At 30.1% G+C, this 18265-nt stretch overlaps 2 protein-coding genes across 2 annotated transcripts in view; one reads left to right on the top strand and one right to left on the bottom strand.

The window, feature by feature from the left end:
- The window catches only part of LOC111633617 (mitochondrial inner membrane protein OXA1L-like), a 27844-nt gene extending 23462 nt beyond the window's left edge, over window positions 1–4382 (bottom strand). Inside the window, exons 1-2 of the mRNA XM_023378224.1 lie at window positions 4237–4382; window positions 3978–4154 (exon numbers count right to left, since the gene is read on the bottom strand). Of these exons, the coding sequence (XP_023233992.1) occupies window positions 3978–4154; window positions 4237–4308 (249 nt within the window). The 5' untranslated portion in view covers window positions 4309–4382. The remainder of the gene's footprint in view (window positions 1–3977; window positions 4155–4236) is intronic.
- Window positions 4383–8446: 4064 nt separating this feature from the next.
- Window positions 8447–17570, top strand: LOC111633630 (probable RNA polymerase II nuclear localization protein SLC7A6OS). The gene is made up of 3 exons (XM_023378242.1): window positions 8447–8648; window positions 14982–15290; window positions 17417–17570. Exons 1-3 carry the CDS (start codon window positions 8514–8516, stop codon window positions 17546–17548), a joined length of 576 nt encoding a protein of 191 aa, XP_023234010.1. The 5' UTR covers window positions 8447–8513; the 3' UTR covers window positions 17549–17570.
- Window positions 17571–18265: the final 695 nt, after the last annotated feature.

Raw genomic sequence — 18265 nt, 5'->3', positions numbered from 1 at the left:
GCTATTGTATCGTTAAAAATTAGAAAATTAAGCTTCGTTTAAATACTGGCTCCCTTTCATGGTCGAATGAGTGTTGCCAGCTAAAACACGTAAAAATAATATTAAAGTAGCCAAGACATAGCCAAATATTGTAGCGCCACATCACTAGCGGACATTTGAAATTTGCCGACTAGGACGGTCGGTTAACCGAGGGGTTGGTTGATCAGGGGCGGATAATCGAGGTTCTACTGTAGTTACAATTCTATAGTTAGCATTAGACCAGCAATGCATTGCTAATTAGTAAATTAGCCCAATGTTTTGCTTTTCAGTGATGAAATGATGGATAATATATATAAATACTGTCTTATGGATATGGAGTTGGAAAACTGTAAATATTGACTCTAGAGTCAGTGAACAAAAAGCTGATCCCTAGCCTTGATTTCCAAGGAAATACTGTAGACTCTTGCTAATCTGACTATTCCTTACACAGAGGGTGATGGATTAGTGAGTGTGCCACATTACTGTATGCATATAGGCCTAAAGCTTGTCCAAAGGCAATGAATAACATGACCTGTTGCCCTATGATACCAATTTGTTTTAATTACAAGTAGAACATACTAAAAGGTTGGTTACTAAGTGTGAATCATTCAATATACATAATAATTTGTTCATACTTGCATTAAAATGTTGTTATAATCTATATCGTGTACATTATAAGTTTGTTATTAATGTGTTTTTTTAAAATATGTTCAATTTAATGGACTTCAGCAGTACCAGATAGCCTTTTCCCAATTATTCTGTTAAATCAAGGCTTTATCATATATAAATTTTCTTAACTATAATAATTGAAAAAATTAAAATAGGTAGTGANTTATGTTGACTAAAATTTTCTGTTAAATAAGCATTTCTTAAATAAGATATATAAATATATATATATAATTTCTTTGATAGGATGGCAACACAACAAAGTCCTCCCAAGAGAATTTTCTATGGGAAACAAGCTTGGGTGTTACATACAAGTAGAATAATCCATAAAACTCTGCATGACCAGCATCCCATAAAATGTAATGATTTCATGTGGATTCATGCATGTAGGCATTAGCAGATTTGCTTGTTAAGCATTTTTCAGCTTAACAAGCATAGCAATCAATGCAAACAATCTTCTCACAATGTTAATCCCTTTACTCAGGCATGTAAAATGGAACTTGGGTAAAGATTCATATCCTTTAGGTTACTAAATTCTGTATAACAACATTGATATAACTCCATTCATATGATATTCTATTAGGAAATCAGTTCTGCATCAGGTTCTTACAATCTTCATCAAGTTTTTCCTAATGATTCCTGATGGCATTTGTGCAAATGGAGTTATGTCAATGCCAGTATACAGGATTAAGTCATCTAAAGAGTGTAAATCTATCTTACCTAAACTCTGTTTTATAAGCCTGTATAAATCAATTATCATGGTGAAAAGATTGCATTGATTGCTGCATTTGTTAAGCTGGAAAACAATCTACATGGCTGACCCAGTGTAAATCCAGGATCACTACCAATGTTCAGTGACTTTATCCATTCAGCACTGGTCATAAGGAGTTAATCAATAATAAATTATAGTTAAGTTAAATTAAAACGCAACCCATTACATTATCAAATTTAATAAACCCATATTTTTCTGCATTTTTGGAAGCCAGTAAACATCTCATAATTCCCATCCTATTGTCACAGAAATACAAATACTGGTACAATTACACCGCTAAATGAGACAGCTGAGACCTTAGAGCTGTAGATCATACCTGTAGGAGCAAGAAAGTCAAAGGAACCATATTTCTACACAGTGGCACGCACACCCAGGGAAGCTAAGGGGCCATGGCAGCTTCCAAAGAAAAAGAAAAAAAAAAGAACTAGAAAATTTTCCAAAAATCTTTTTCTGAGTGGAATTCATTTCTTTTATTTATATTGTGTCGTGTCTTCTATTTACATACTACAGTAGAACCTCGAAAACTCGGCCTAATGTGGACCGAAGTGTGGCCGAGTTTGTGAAAATGCCGGGTTATCGGGAATGGGGTTAAAAAAGGATAAGTATGAGTGTTTCCTCAGAAAATAGTGTACTGTACTTGTATGTATTGTTTGCTGGAGAATACAACAGAGAATAAACTGCCCAAATACCCTTAAACAAAGGAAAAGTACGTACTTTATGAAGGCATAAAGCCTTTACTACATGAAAATGAAAATTAATGAATACACTGTGTACAGTAATTTACCTGATAAGAAAGACCTCAGAAAAATACTTTATGAGAGCTTTTATACTTTTATAAAGCTGTCTATAATGAAAATACTTTATGAGAGCTTTTATACTTTTATAAAGCTGTCTATAATGAAAATTAATTAACTAAGGATTTTTTTTGCCCTGCCAGGGTGTGGCCGAGTTATCTGGAGTTCCGGGTTATCGAGAGCCGAGTTTTCGAGGTTCTACTGTACTTATGAATTCGCAGTCACATGGAGTGGGGAGTTTATTGATTTCGCATAAAAAATGTTTTTATCTTGTTTAACTTGGTTTCCCCCAGGATTAAATTCCAAGTGCACCGCAGCTTCTCCACATGACCCTTTGTGAGATACAGCCCTCCAAACATCAGCTTACTTCCAGCTTGCACACAATCAGGAGTTGTATCACTCTGTAAAACTATCACTTTTAACTATTTAGCCCACACAACTATGCTGACTTTGAGTAGCCCACTTGACTGTTTGTGGAGTACTTAATGTTATATAGTTTTAGGGGTGTGGGACGACAAGCCTCCACACAGGCACTTTGGTGCAAGTAATAAGCAATTATATTGATTTATGGTAAAACCAATCTTTGGAGGCAAATATCTCGCATATATGGGTATAGTTCCTTTGACTTTTTTGCTCCTACAGAGAAGTCTACAATTCTAGGGAAACCCTCATTCAGAGTTTACATCTTACCAAAAATATTGTTGTCATTTTGACAATACTTTTTTTTAGCCCTGACAACAACGGACTGAAAGGCTCAAGATTACTCAGAATTACAAAAGGTGTTCATCTGACCTACAGAAAGCAAAAAAGCACAAGCTCCCTTCGAACATACATCTTTGGAGAAGTAAAATTGTTAAATTTAATACTTTAGGTACTTTTCTGTTAATGGGACGCCAGCCGACAGGTACAGTAACGGGTAAGATTCAAGCTCCAAAAGACAGGTTTTACCCCCTCCCCAGAATTGTCAACTCTTTACGAGATATTTGCCTCTAAAGTTTTTAACACATCAGTACTGCCTATTTTACATGCTTTGCATGTAGACATGTGCTTCAATGCTCGCTATCGCTCGAGCACCCATACTCCCCTAAAACTACACCTATGTGCAAAACTTACGCAACAATTGTTTTTTTGCCGTAACTCCACAAGAAATCACCTGACAGACATGAAATTCACAATACAGAGACAGTATTTTGTACTTAAAGGATAAAGAAAGCATACTAGCACAAAAATGAATAGAATCCTCCCTTTTATTGTAGTCTTGCACTGCATGTGCTGACTGCACACATTCTGCATGCCCTCAAGTCACCTGTAATGTCTTCTTCCTGAATACAAATCACCTTTCTACCGAATTGGGTGTTTGTTGTACTGATCACAACAAGTCCTTTTCAACAATTTCTGCTGTCTGCTTAAAAATTATATTGTTGCTTAAGTTTTGCACACCAGTGTATATAACATTAAGTACTCCATGAAAATTCAAGTGACCTACTCAAAGCCGGCACAGTCGTGCGGACTAAATAGATAAATGTGACAGTCTCACAGATGACTGTATCACATATTGGATTAAAGTGACAATTGGTGCTCTGTTAACAGAAAGGAACCATATTTTATTATGAACGCCTCGTTCAAATTTCAAAATTTTACATAAAAAGATCATTTGTATTTCCAAATTTCAGATAGATATTTTATAAAATCTCATCTTGACTTTAAAGGCAAAACTTATTTCTTACCTGATTTATAACTTCTGAATAAGCCGTATCATCAGACTGAAATCTGACAGGGATTGTTAGGAAGAGGCAAGACTGGCAACCGAGATGTTTGCTCAATTGAGAATTGCGAAAACGAATCGATGCATTTAATTTGTCGTTCTTATAAGCGACATTCCTCGCTGCGATCTTCCACGAATACTAAAAGACATTGAAATTAATTCGTTTATTGGATAAATTTTAAAAATTTAAGCTTTTATATTTAAATAAAATCGATGTTTACTTGTCTCGTCGGAAATAAATAAAGCCTTCTCGAACCGATACGGAATAAACAACTATTTATACTTTTATACATGATTTTGATATTTCAATAAATACAATGCAACATGCACTCTGCCAAAAGTCGACGGCAGCGACGCCCACGTTTCATTCATTCCATCATTATTTTCAGAATTCCAATCTAATTTTAAAAACATATTCCTTATTAAANGCTGTTGTTGGGTCTTCCGGTAAGATGACAGCTTGTGACTGGTTGAGAAAATCTGTGGCCCTGCGTAGAAAGTCTTCCTCCCTGCATAGAACGAACTTCTTGTCCTTGTCTGATATCAGAAGTCTCATGTTGGAAGTTGATAAGTACCGTCTCACAGAGTGGTCTTTGGGACTTTGTATTGCCCGAGCTGGATTTTGTCTTACAGATGCTAGTGTCGAGATGATTGACAGCTCCATTTGTGGATACTTTGTTGTCGCTTGGCAACACTTGAGTGCTGCAAGGGTCGCTGGTACCATTTCTGCGATGTTCATATTTTGTGGCGGAGGGATATATCTGGGTCCCTGTTGTAAAACCTTCTCAATTCGAGATGGAACAATTTCATCGGTGTAATTGTGAAATTCGGTTGGCTGTACCGGATTTTGTTGTTTGCGTGCTGCATTACAAAGCCATTTGAACTTCTTGTTTAGTTTAACTCTTTCATCTCGTGCAAACTTCGATGCCATGCTGTGAATCTTTCCTAGTTGGTCGTAGAGTGAAACCGGGTCACAAGATTTGGCAAATTGCAGATGGGCAACATATAACTTGAGTTCAGCTTCTGCCAATGATTTGCGTTTCACTTTAATTAATTTCAAAAGGAGCGACTTCTCCATTTGTTTCAATGTACCTCGTAGACACAAAGGAAAGGCCCTGTAGTTAATGGTGATGCACTTTGGAACTATATGATGGGATCTACACTTGAGTAGAAAGACTAGTTGGGCATGTAGTTTATGCCATACCTTTTGTAAATTTAACATAGAGAAGAAGAACATCCGAATTCTGTTACTCATCTTGTTAGGAGTAGTAAAAACGTATTGAGGTTGGATGTCACGCCAACTTTTATTTTAATTAAAGCTTCTTCAAAAACTTCAGACACTAAGGCGTTAAACACAATTAATATATTTTATTCTTGCGAGCGCTTTCGACGTAAATATGCACGTCGTCCAAATAAGCGCTCGCAAGAATAAAATATATTAATTGTGTTTAACGCCTTAGTGTCTGAAGTTTTTGAAGAAGCTTTAATTGAAACAATTGATGTATGTATGATTTATACAACCGGTTTTCATGTGTGCTTTATAGATTTCCAATCTCTCTAGATGTTGATCGTTTGCCTATTATTCGTCGTTTTTATAATTGCTGCTTGATCCCATTGTACGCCATCAATAGGAACCTGGATAACACTGTGTTGGCATCATATGCAAAACAACAAGATATTAACGTACAATGGAATCAAGCGGCAATTATAAAAACGACGAATAATAGGCAAATGATCAAACATCTAGAGAGATTGGAAATCTATAAAGCGCACATGAAAACCAGTTGTATAAACCATAGAGACGCCGACTCATTATCTACTGCGTGGAGATCCTTTTACGAAACAGTTGATTTTCTAATATCAGATTAATGATAATTTGGTATGTTATAAGTAGTCCTGAAATTTAAAAATAGTTTTTATTTTATATTTTCAATAGTTTTTGTTATTGTTTACTATTGAATTAGATGTTAGCTTATATATTCTAGGTTTTTATGATTTTTTGTTAAATATACAAAATATTGTATATTTATAAATTTTGAAGCATTTATTATATAATCATAATTACAAATATATAAACGTCCCAAAGCTCGATGTATTAATACTAATCCAAACAATTGTCATAATTAATTGGGCTATTAACTGGCAGTGCACCGCACGATAAGCAGGGGTTGCAGGTTTGAATCCTGCTTCGGGCCAATTCTTTTCTTCTAGACTGTTCTAAAAATTATTCAGCAAATATTAAATTATTATAATTATTAATTTCAATCAGAGATGACACCTAACATCTATCTCTAATACCAAATTATTTAATATCTAATTATTAATAGTAGCAAAAAGTATCCTAATTAATTACTGTGATTGTTTAAATTAGTATAATTATAATTATTTGTAGTAAATTTAAAATTTTTATATTCCTAGAATATATTATATCAGTGCTTGAAATTTGAATGACATAAGTGTTAGTGTATTATTTTCATCTTTGTCCTTGTTAATTTAACTTTTCAAAATACAGGAATGTGGATTTGAAAGAATACTGTTCCTAACTAAGTTTTTCTTTAGTTTCTTCAAAGTTAATGACTAAATGTTTGATTAATTAAATTAATAAACTGATCATGAAATGGTAATATTACTTAGTATTACAGTTGACCCCCCCTATAACACTGTTGATAATTCCGTTTTATATGAATTCCATGTTGTACGAGTCACTTAGATTTTACAAATATGTGATCCATTCAGTCCAGCACACGTATTTGTAAATTCTAAGTGACTTATACAACATACAATTCATATAAAATGGAATTATCAACAGTGTTATAGGGGGTTGACTGTATATTTGTTTATAATTACTTTTTAATTAGCGCAAGATGAAAATAAGAAGAAAATTAAGAAAAACAGCTCAGTTAAATTTAAACATTTTTAAAAAATTTACATTTAACTTATTTACTTTACTTAACTACTATATGTCCAGATAGATATATTTGAAATTTCCCAGAACAAAATTAAATATTTCTATTTTTAGTGTTGGAATTAATTTTACTAAGTGTTAAAATTTAATAAATGAATAAAGTTTTTATTTAATCATTTATTTTTTTTAGGAGGAGCAGAATGGAGATCATATTGAAGCTTTTATTAAAAAGCATAATACTCTCAAAGAAAAGTGGGGAAAGAGTCCCAAGATTCGTAACAGTGACTTTCGAGCAGCAAATCGAAATTACAGTGATAAGCGTTTAAAATTACTAAATTCTTATAGAAAAATACCTGATGATATTGATAAAGATGTAGAATCCAAAAAAATTGTAAATCCAACATGTAGTAAATCTATTCAAGAACCATCAAATGATCTTACAAATTTATATCAATGTTATGATGTTTATGACGAAGAAGAAGATAGTTCAACAACTGAAGTAAGTAAAAAAAAACTATAATTAGTCTGTCAAATAATTATATCGGTATTTTCAATTTTAAATTATACAAAACATATAAAAAATTTTTAGTGATGATACAAAATCTTTAGAAATGAATCAGGCAGAGCTGTGGTCTCCAACCTTGATATGAACTTTAAGTATAACTCTAAAAAAATAGCCTGTGGATTCACTTGATTTGGTGAAATGCCTTGAAATACCATTTACTACATTGTAAGTTTATCATTATTAGTATAGGGTTGATTAATAAGTTTGTTGTTTTTTACATAAGATGATGCTAATAGCAATTTTGTTAATTAACGGTCATTAATTAAGAGCAATTTATATTTAATTATTTTTGTCAGTTTCATCATAATATTCATAATAAATAAAACGTTTTTTATTATTTGTTGTTATACTCAAATTTTTGGAAATAAAAATGGAGGATCTTAAGTTGTATTCTCATCACCTTATGTTTTTCTACTTCTGTGAAAACACTACAACTTCCTAAAAAATATGTGCTGTTTATAACAATGCTGCTGTTGATGTTCATGTGTGTCAAAAGTAGTTTAAGAGGTTCCAAACAGAAAATATTTTTAGAAGATGCACCACAATTTGGAAGACCCCCAGCTATTGATGATGATGCAATCACTGCATTAATTCAAGAGAATTCTTATTATGCTACCAGGAAAATTGCAGAAGTATTCTGTTGCTTAGAGATCAGTTGTTGGCCATTTACTCAACTTAAGATATGTACTGTGCTTTGATGTTTGGGTACTACATTGAGAGAAAAATCTCAGACAGAATATCCCTTTTTGAATTGACTAATTATTGGTGAGAAAAATGGATTGTTTATGGTAATATGCAGCAAAAAAGATTATGAAGAAAGTCAGCTGACCCCTCTGTAATGCAATCAAAAGCTGGTTCATATCCAAAAAAGAGGTTANTATTAAAATAATAATAAATTAATAATTATTCGTTTAAATTTTAATAACATTTTATTTAAAAAAAAATAAAATAATAACACAAGATGGCGATGTTAGTAATGATCGTAAAAAAGACGATTTGAATAATTGTGTTTATAGTTTAAAGTGGAAATGGCGACTTTACTGAGAATTAAGAGAAAATCGAGTACAGAACCGACAGAAGCTGTGGTAATCGCTAGCAAAAGACCTAGAAATGAAACTGAAGTCGAAACAGTATTTAAATTCATCGGTACAGTAAAAGAGAATGTAAGAATATTTAAATTTTTCCCCCCACACAGAAAATTTAAATAGATGATTTTTTAGTGTTTTATCTATTGTGTCAGTTGCAATAATATTATAAAAAATAATTAACTTTTGTAAAAATTAAGTGGTCGCTTTGGGTCATGATAATCTACTGTGTATGTAACTCTACAGCAGGTGTTACTTTCAATTAATTTGTATATAGAAGAGTATACATAAAATTACCTAAAGTAAACTTGTACCAGGTTATCAACAGAAAAATGATTGTAAAATGTCTGTTATGCAGAATAGTAATGTAGATAGCAATGTACATTGTCTATTCGTATCAAAGACACAAAAAAAAAAAAGGCTCTGACAATATCATTAAATGAGGTTGATAACTGAAAATAACCAACACATTGAGCACTGGTGTTTGTTATTTTTATTGAAAAAATCACTTTAAAAAGAATATTTTAATACGATTAAATCCAAAATTAAACGAAACTGGACTGAATTAACTTGCGTAACTTAATTTGCTCGGAAACCTTAAATTTGGCCAAATGTTACGAAGAAGACAGGTATATTAATTGTTCGAAAGTCAAAGTAGCAAAAATATAAATGGATAGTGAGCAATTATTTATTCTGATGTTGTCATGATGCCAGACTGCAATTTTTACATTTTAAATTTATTTAATTTAAAATACAATTAAAAACCTACAAAAAATGTTTTATGTAGAATTTTAGAGTAGTTTTAAATGGTTGTGAATGCTTGGTGAAAACTTTGTCGTAGACAGTATCTACAGTAAAATATTTGTGTAAACATTACTGAGGAGGAATCGATAAAAAAGTTGGATCTGAAATGCATGTAAATAAAACATACGAAAATTAAAATTACTTCTGGGTAATTCTTGAACTCTGATGAACATTTGGATTAGAAGGACATAACAATTTTTGTTTATTAATCCACAAACCCCTTCCAGGTGGTTAGATAAATAATCAATTAAGCCGACTAATATTGCTGAATTTATCTGAAAAGTTTTGAATTGAAATAATGTGACTTCCGGTTTTCATCAGAAGTTCATATGTAGTTAATTGGGGCCTCCTGCCACTAAGGTTTCCATATCTAGTCTTGTCTTTTGTCTGTCTAACTCTGTTCTCGAGATAAACTCGAAAGACTGGCAGGCATACGGACGATGGTGGGAATTTATGGTCTACGAGTTTTTCAAATTGCAGCCCAATTATAATTAGTATATAAAAGCTTTTTGTCTCAATGATTATGGATAAATGAATCTTAAACACTGTGGCAGAGATAACAGACCCTTATCACACTGCTACTGAGGACATAAAAATGAAACTTTTCATCAGAATACAACTTTATTACTGGTGTGCATTTTGGTAGAAAAGACCCTCGTCAGCCATACATGAATATAGAGTTATCTACAACAAATGTAAAACTTAAAAAAAAATTATATACAGATTAATATAAAAGGTTTAAAATTCCATTACAAATTGACAAGCTGATCTGTTTTAGATCTACATCAAAGTGCAATGCTCATTAATTTAAAATATTTATTATAATCAAACCTAAAATAGTTTAAAATTTTTGTTTTAGTTACATAAACAATCAAATAATACCAGTTTAAAATTTGTGATTATATACAATGACTCATTATTTCTTAGTAAATTAGTTCAAGGCAGTCATGATCAGTACTCACTTCGTAGTAATGTATAGATATTATTAACACCACCCTCTGCTGGACAAAGTTTTATTATTCGTATATTACTTGTCTATCATCAGAATGAAACTTTATTGTTGTATTCTGATGATAGACAAGTAATATATGTCCTCATTGTAAGTCTGTTATCTCTACTGCAGTGTTTGAGGTTCATTTATCAATAATTATAGTTGTTCATAATGTATTCAAACAACTGTTTGTAGTTATCTGTGAAAATTGAGAGAATTTTGTTTGGTACATGTGATCTCTGTTAACATATAATAAAGTTAATTAATTAATTAAAAAAGTTTATAATAAATAAATTTTTTGAATGTTTATAACAATAATAATAATAATAAAAAGTAAAATTTTGAAAATGTATTTATTTTTGTATTTTAATGAGAGATTGGTGTAATGCCAACCTATGGTGTTCTATTAGGAATTACTGAAGCTTTGCAAATAACTCAAATTTATAGAAAAACAATAGAATATTGATATGATTTATAAGCCAGAAAGAAAAATCTTTTAAAAATCTATACTACAGAAGTATGCATTTAATCATTAAAAAAAAATGAAAACATTTGAAATTGGAAAATATTTTATCATTGACTGACTATTAATGTTATAAAATTGGGTCTTTTTTTTTCTAAAATATTTTTTGAAAGTTTAGTTAAATTAGTTCAAAGTGGGGAAAAAATTTTCATTATAGTCTCTGTTCTAATTGTTTCTACTTTTTTGAGTGAAAGTATATTATCTATTAATGATGATACTTTTTCCAGAATAAAAACAATAGTTATTTAACTATATAGATTTTACTTATTCAATTCATCATCATAAATTTACCTAAAAGATTGATTCGATTCATTTATTCAAATTTAATCAAATCAAATCTCATAACTATGTGCTAGAATGTAAAATAAATCCTTTATTTAAAAGTTGAAAATAATATATAATATAAAACTTGAATTTTTTTTTTTTAATATTGAGATATTTACTTATACTTGAACTAAATTCTGTATCTTAATAAACTTTATCATTAATTTATTAGTTAAAATCTCATTTGGATCAAGCAAATTAGATTTTATTAATTAATCAGTACTGGTAAATCAGATTTGATAGATTAGCTGACTTCAACTTTTAAACAATTTTTTTGAGCGTTTACAAACTTGTTTTTAAAGATAAAATAAATTTTTTAAAATTATCATCTAATTTAAGTTTGTATGATTTTTTTTAATGTAAAATAATAACAACCTTGATGTATAATCAAGTAACTATCAAATATTATTGAGTTTTCTGTTATAATTTGACTAATTTTGTGATTAAATTGAATTTTTTAATTATTAAAAGATATAAAAATCGCATCTAGTGGTGATATTGAATTTGTATTAATTCAATTTAGATGTGTAAAAGACGTCTATTCAGATTTGAATGTAAATCTGTTATTTTGTTAAATTTGTAATCAGATTCTTCAGTTCATAAGAATTGTCTAACTGCTTGTAATTAACTGTCAGAAGTTTAGAAGGATTGTATGAATACAAAGTTAATTAATCTAATGGTCCAATGCTAACAAACTTTGAAATTTGAAATTGTCAATAAATTTTATTTGCTTGTAATTAAAGTTTTAAGTGTGATTGCATTATCGACAGTTAAACCATTTCTATCTGATTTTCTTGAATTCCTGCCTATTTAATGTTTGGAAACTGAAATTATGCTTTTTATCGGCTGGCAGATTTCAACTGTAAACAATTTTGAAATTGAATCTGAAAATTAATTCTTCCCGAAAGTTTAAATTACTTGCTATGATTGGCTAGAAAAAAAATCAGTGACTAATATGATTTTAAAAACACTAGAAACAGATGGTTTTTATTTAGTATCTCTACTTTCCAATGAAGTTTTGAGTCTTTTTATCATATTGTAAATTTTTGCAAGTTCTTTTTGTCTTTTGAATAATGTAAAAGTTCATACAGTAGAACCTCGATTATCCGCCCTAATTGGGGACTGGGGTTGGTCGGATAATTGAAAAGTCGGATAACCGAAAAGTATGAAAAAATCCATTATTAGTGTAGTATATTATTATATCCCATGTAATTAGTATATTAGTATATCGCTATTAACCTATTTTGCGTTGAATTTTCATCGATGTTAAGCCTAACAAAAATTTTTTAAAATAATAATCGTCGCTATTGTANAGTGTCGAGATGATTGACAGCTCCATTTGTGGATACTTTGTTGTCGCTTGGCAACACTTGAGTGCTGCAAGGGTCGCTGGTACCATTTCTGCGATGTTCATATTTTGTGGCGGAGGGATATATCTGGGTCCCTGTTGTAAAACCTTCTCAATTCGAGATGGAACAATTTCATCGGTGTAATTGTGAAATTCGGTTGGCTGTACCGGATTTTGTTGTTTGCGTGCTGCATTACAAAGCCATTTGAACTTCTTGTTTAGTTTAACTCTTTCATCTCGTGCAAACTTCGATGCCATGCTGTGAATCTTTCCTAGTTGGTCGTAGAGTGAAACCGGGTCACAAGATTTGGCAAATTGCAGATGGGCAACATATAACTTGAGTTCAGCTTCTGCCAATGATTTGCGTTTCACTTTAATTAATTTCAAAAGGAGCGACTTCTCCATTTGTTTCAATGTACCTCGTAGACACAAAGGAAAGGCCCTGTAGTTAATGGTGATGCACTTTGGAACTATATGATGGGATCTACACTTGAGTAGAAAGACTAGTTGGGCATGTAGTTTATGCCATACCTTTTGTAAATTTAACATAGAGAAGAAGAACATCCGAATTCTGTTACTCATCTTGTTAGGAGTAGTAAAAACGTATTGAGGTTGGATGTCACGCCAACTTTTATTTTAATTAAAGCTTCTTCAAAAACTTCAGACACTAAGGCGTTAAACACAATTAATATATTTTATTCTTGCGAGCGCTTTCGACGTAAATATGCACGTCGTCCAAATAAGCGCTCGCAAGAATAAAATATATTAATTGTGTTTAACGCCTTAGTGTCTGAAGTTTTTGAAGAAGCTTTAATTGAAACAATTGATGTATGTATGATTTATACAACCGGTTTTCATGTGTGCTTTATAGATTTCCAATCTCTCTAGATGTTGATCGTTTGCCTATTATTCGTCGTTTTTATAATTGCTGCTTGATCCCATTGTACGCCATCAATAGGAACCTGGATAACACTGTGTTGGCATCATATGCAAAACAACAAGATATTAACGTACAATGGAATCAAGCGGCAATTATAAAAACGACGAATAATAGGCAAATGATCAAACATCTAGAGAGATTGGAAATCTATAAAGCGCACATGAAAACCAGTTGTATAAACCATAGAGACGCCGACTCATTATCTACTGCGTGGAGATCCTTTTACGAAACAGTTGATTTTCTAATATCAGATTAATGATAATTTGGTATGTTATAAGTAGTCCTGAAATTTAAAAATAGTTTTTATTATATATTTTCAATAGTTTTTGTTATTGTTTACTGTTGAATTAGATGTTAGCTTATATATTCTAGGTTTTTATGATTTTTTGTTAAATATACAAAATATTGTATATTTATAAATTTTGAAGCATTTATTATATAATCATAATTACAAATATATAAACGTCCCAAAGCTCGATGTATTAATACTAATCCAAACAATTGTCATAATTAATTGGGCTATTAACTGGCAGTGCACCGCACGATAAGCAGGGGTTGCAGGTTTGAATCCTGCTTCGGGCCAATTCTTTTCTTCTAGACTGTTCTAAAAATTATTCAGCAAATATTAAATTATTATAATTATTAATTTCAATCAGAGATGACACCTAACATCTATCTCTAATACCAAATTATTTAATATCTAATTATTAATAGTAGCAAAAAGTATCCTAATTAATTACTGTGATTGTTTAAATTAGTATAATTATAATTATTTGTAGTAAATTTAAAATTTTTATATTCCTAGAATATATTATATCAGTGCTTGAAATTTGAATGACATAAGTGTTAGTGTATTATTTTCATCTTTGTCCTTGTTAATTTAACTTTTCAAAATACAGGAATGTGGATTTGAAAGAATACTGTTCCTAACTAAGTTTTTCTTTAGTTTCTTCAAAGTTAATGACTAAATGTTTGATTAATTAAATTAATAAACTGATCATGAAATGGTAATATTACTTAGTATTACAGTTGACCCCCCCTATAACACTGTTGATAATTCCGTTTTATATGAATTCCATGTTGTACGAGTCACTTAGATTTTACAAATATGTGATCCATTCAGTCCAGCACACGTATTTGTAAATTCTAAGTGACTTATACAACATACAATTCATATAAAATGGAATTATCAACAGTGTTATAGGGGGTTGACTGTATATTTGTTTATAATTACTTTTTAATTAGCGCAAGATGAAAATAAGAAGAAAATTAAGAAAAACAGCTCAGTTAAATTTAAACATTTTTAAAAAATTTACATTTAACTTATTTACTTTACTTAACTACTATATGTCCAGATAGATATATTTGAAATTTCCCAGAACAAAATTAAATATTTCTATTTTTAGTGTTGGAATTAATTTTACTAAGTGTTAAAATTTAATAAATGAATAAAGTTTTTATTTAATCATTTATTTTTTTAGGAGGAGCAGAATGGAGATCATATTGAAGCTTTTATTAAAAAGCATAATACTCTCAAAGAAAAGTGGGGAAAGAGTCCCAAGATTCGTAACAGTGACTTTCGAGCAGCAAATCGAAATTACAGTGATAAGCGTTTAAAATTACTAAATTCTTATAGAAAAATACCTGATGATATTGATAAAGATGTAGAATCCAAAAAAATTGTAAATCCAACATGTAGTAAATCTATTCAAGAACCATCAAATGATCTTACAAATTTATATCAATGTTATGATGTTTATGACGAAGAAGAAGATAGTTCAACAACTGAAGTAAGTAAAAAAAAACTATAATTAGTCTGTCAAATAATTATATCGGTATTTTCAATTTTAAATTATACAAAACATATAAAAAATTTTTAGTGATGATACAAAATCTTTAGAAATGAATCAGGCAGAGCTGTGGTCTCCAACCTTGATATGAACTTTAAGTATAACTCTAAAAAAATAGCCTGTGGATTCACTTGATTTGGTGAAATGCCTTGAAATACCATTTACTACATTGTAAGTTTATCATTATTAGTATAGGGTTGATTAATAAGTTTGTTGTTTTTTACATAAGATGATGCTAATAGCAATTTTGTTAATTAACGGTCATTAATTAAGAGCAATTTATATTTAATTATTTTTGTCAGTTTCATCATAATATTCATAATAAATAAAACGTTTTTTATTATTTGTTGTTATACTCAAATTTTTGGAAATAAAAATGGAGGATCTTAAGTTGTATTCTCATCACCTTATGTTTTTCTACTTCTGTGAAAACACTACAACTTCCTAAAAAATATGTGCTGTTTATAACAATGCTGCTGTTGATGTTCATGTGTGTCAAAAGTAGTTTAAGAGGTTCCAAACAGAAAATATTTTTAGAAGATGCACCACAATTTGGAAGACCCCCAGCTATTGATGATGATGCAATCACTGCATTAATTCAAGAGAATTCTTATTATGCTACCAGGAAAATTGCAGAAGTATTCTGTTGCTTAGAGATCAGTTGTTGGCCATTTACTCAACTTAAGATATGTACTGTGCTTTGATGTTTGGGTACTACATTGAGAGAAAAATCTCAGACAGAATATCCCTTTTTGAATTGACTAATTATTGGTGAGAAAAATGGATTGTTTATGGTAATATGCAGCAAAAAAGATTATGAAGAAAGTCAGCTGACCCCTCTGTAATGCAATCAAAAGCTGGTTCATATCCAAAAAAGAGGTTATACTAATTATTTGATAACTTATCTTTATCAGGGAATTATCTTTTATGAACTGCTACCTCAAAATCAGACCATCAACTCAGAGAAATACTGTTTCCAACTTGATAATCTTAGGCAGCCATTGAAAAAAATGGCCAATGTTAGCAAGAAAGGTGTGGCTTTCCAGCATGACAAGGCAAGGCTGCATGTATCTGTGACCATTTGGGGAAAAAATATTGGAATTTGAATAGAATATTTTGTGCCACCTTGTATTCTCATGATCTTGCAACAATTATCACTTATTTTTATTTTTCCAGAATAGTTTGCAAGAGGAACAAGGTCAGTAACTTAGACAATGTGAAAAACTGCCTAGTCATTTTGACAAAAATCTCCAAATGTTTTTGCACATGGAATAATAGATTTATACAACAGATGGGTTAAAGTAATTGAATAGGAAAGTGTATATGTAATTTAATAGTTATTTTTCAATTTATAAAATTTATTATTATTATTTTAAAAAATGAACAAACTTTTTGATCAACTCTATACGTATTGAGCTTTTATGAAGGAATTGGAATCGGAGATTTAAAAATTGACAGTTCTGTGTACTAATTCCACAGCCTAGAAATGAACAGTACTTAAAATTCATTCTGAAATTTCTTTTACTAGGTAAATTTAAGTAATTTTGATCATCATTTATTCCTTCAAAGTTTATATCTTAATTTGTTTAACAGAAATATAAAAATCGTATGTTAAACTGAAAATAATTATTTAGATTTGACTTATTTAGTATATTATGGAATAAATTTTAATTTTCAAATCAGAAGTAATTTTTTATTGAAAGTAATGATTTACTTCATTTCACTTTCAGTACAGTTTTTTTTTTAGAACAAATGATTAATTATTAAGGTAAAACATCTAGGCACTAAAAATAATATAACAATTTTATGATTTTTAGTGCCTAGTTCTAAATAGCAAAATTTCAGGTTTAGAATGTAACTTTATTATGTATTTTACAAATTCATATCTGATGTAGTTGATACTTAATCATGTTATCAAATGCTTAAATTATTGGTAAGAATAATAAATAATCATTGAATATATTATACAAATAATTTAGTTCAATGAATATTCATAGAAGTACTTTTAGCTATATAAAATTTAATTTTTAATATTAAATATTTATCATTTGGATTTTATTTGAAAGAGGGTTGAAGATCGCATAACTTGTAATGGTTTGCCACTATTGAAGTCAGAAGAAATTGAATATGTATATGATTTGTATTATTCACCTGATGCTGATTTTGATTCACAAGCAATTGAAAATGTAGTAAGGTAAGAGATTTATTTTCAGTTTTACATTATAAACTATTTCTTTAAGCCAAATTATGATAATAAAAACTTTAATTTTTTAACCAACAAATTCTCTTAACTGCAAAAGTCAATTTAAAAACTGTTCAAAGCATTTATAAAAATATTAAAAAATTTAAATCTAAAAAAATGAGCAAAAATTTATTGTGACTTCATCACAATGCAAGGCTGCAATTTTAATCATATTCTTAATTTATTTAATTTAAAATACTGTATATGTTCTCAATCTCAAATTAGTAGTGTCTTGCTCCTGTACATCATACTTTTCCTGATAACAACAGTGTCATGCCAGTCATTTATGTAACTCTATTTGGGGAAAGAAAATTTTTAAATTGAAATCACATGTGTATAATTAATTGGGTCTCCTGCCCATATGCTTTCCATGTATCTGGTCTTAACTTTTGTCTATCTTTCTCAAGATTAAGAAAGGATGGACTGCAGACATGCAGACTGACAACAGTGGGAATTTATAGGTCCACAATTTTTTCAAATTGCAGTCCAAAAAGGATCCTCTTGAATGCTATACTATGTGTCAAGATTAAACTAAATATTAGAACCATTGATTTTTTTTAGATTACTTTGCCATCTAACAATACACATGTTTGAAATAGAAGAATAAGCAAAATATCTAAGAATAATAATCTGTTTGTGTAATCTTGTTTTAAAAATTTTTTAAAGAATTATT

Source organism: Centruroides sculpturatus, unplaced genomic scaffold, assembly GCF_000671375.1.
Source record: "Centruroides sculpturatus isolate CEXI.00-Female unplaced genomic scaffold, Cexi_2.0 scaffold844, whole genome shotgun sequence".
Classification (NCBI taxonomy): domain Eukaryota; kingdom Metazoa; phylum Arthropoda; class Arachnida; order Scorpiones; family Buthidae; genus Centruroides; species Centruroides sculpturatus.
This window is presented reverse-complemented; position numbering and strand designations above follow the sequence as displayed.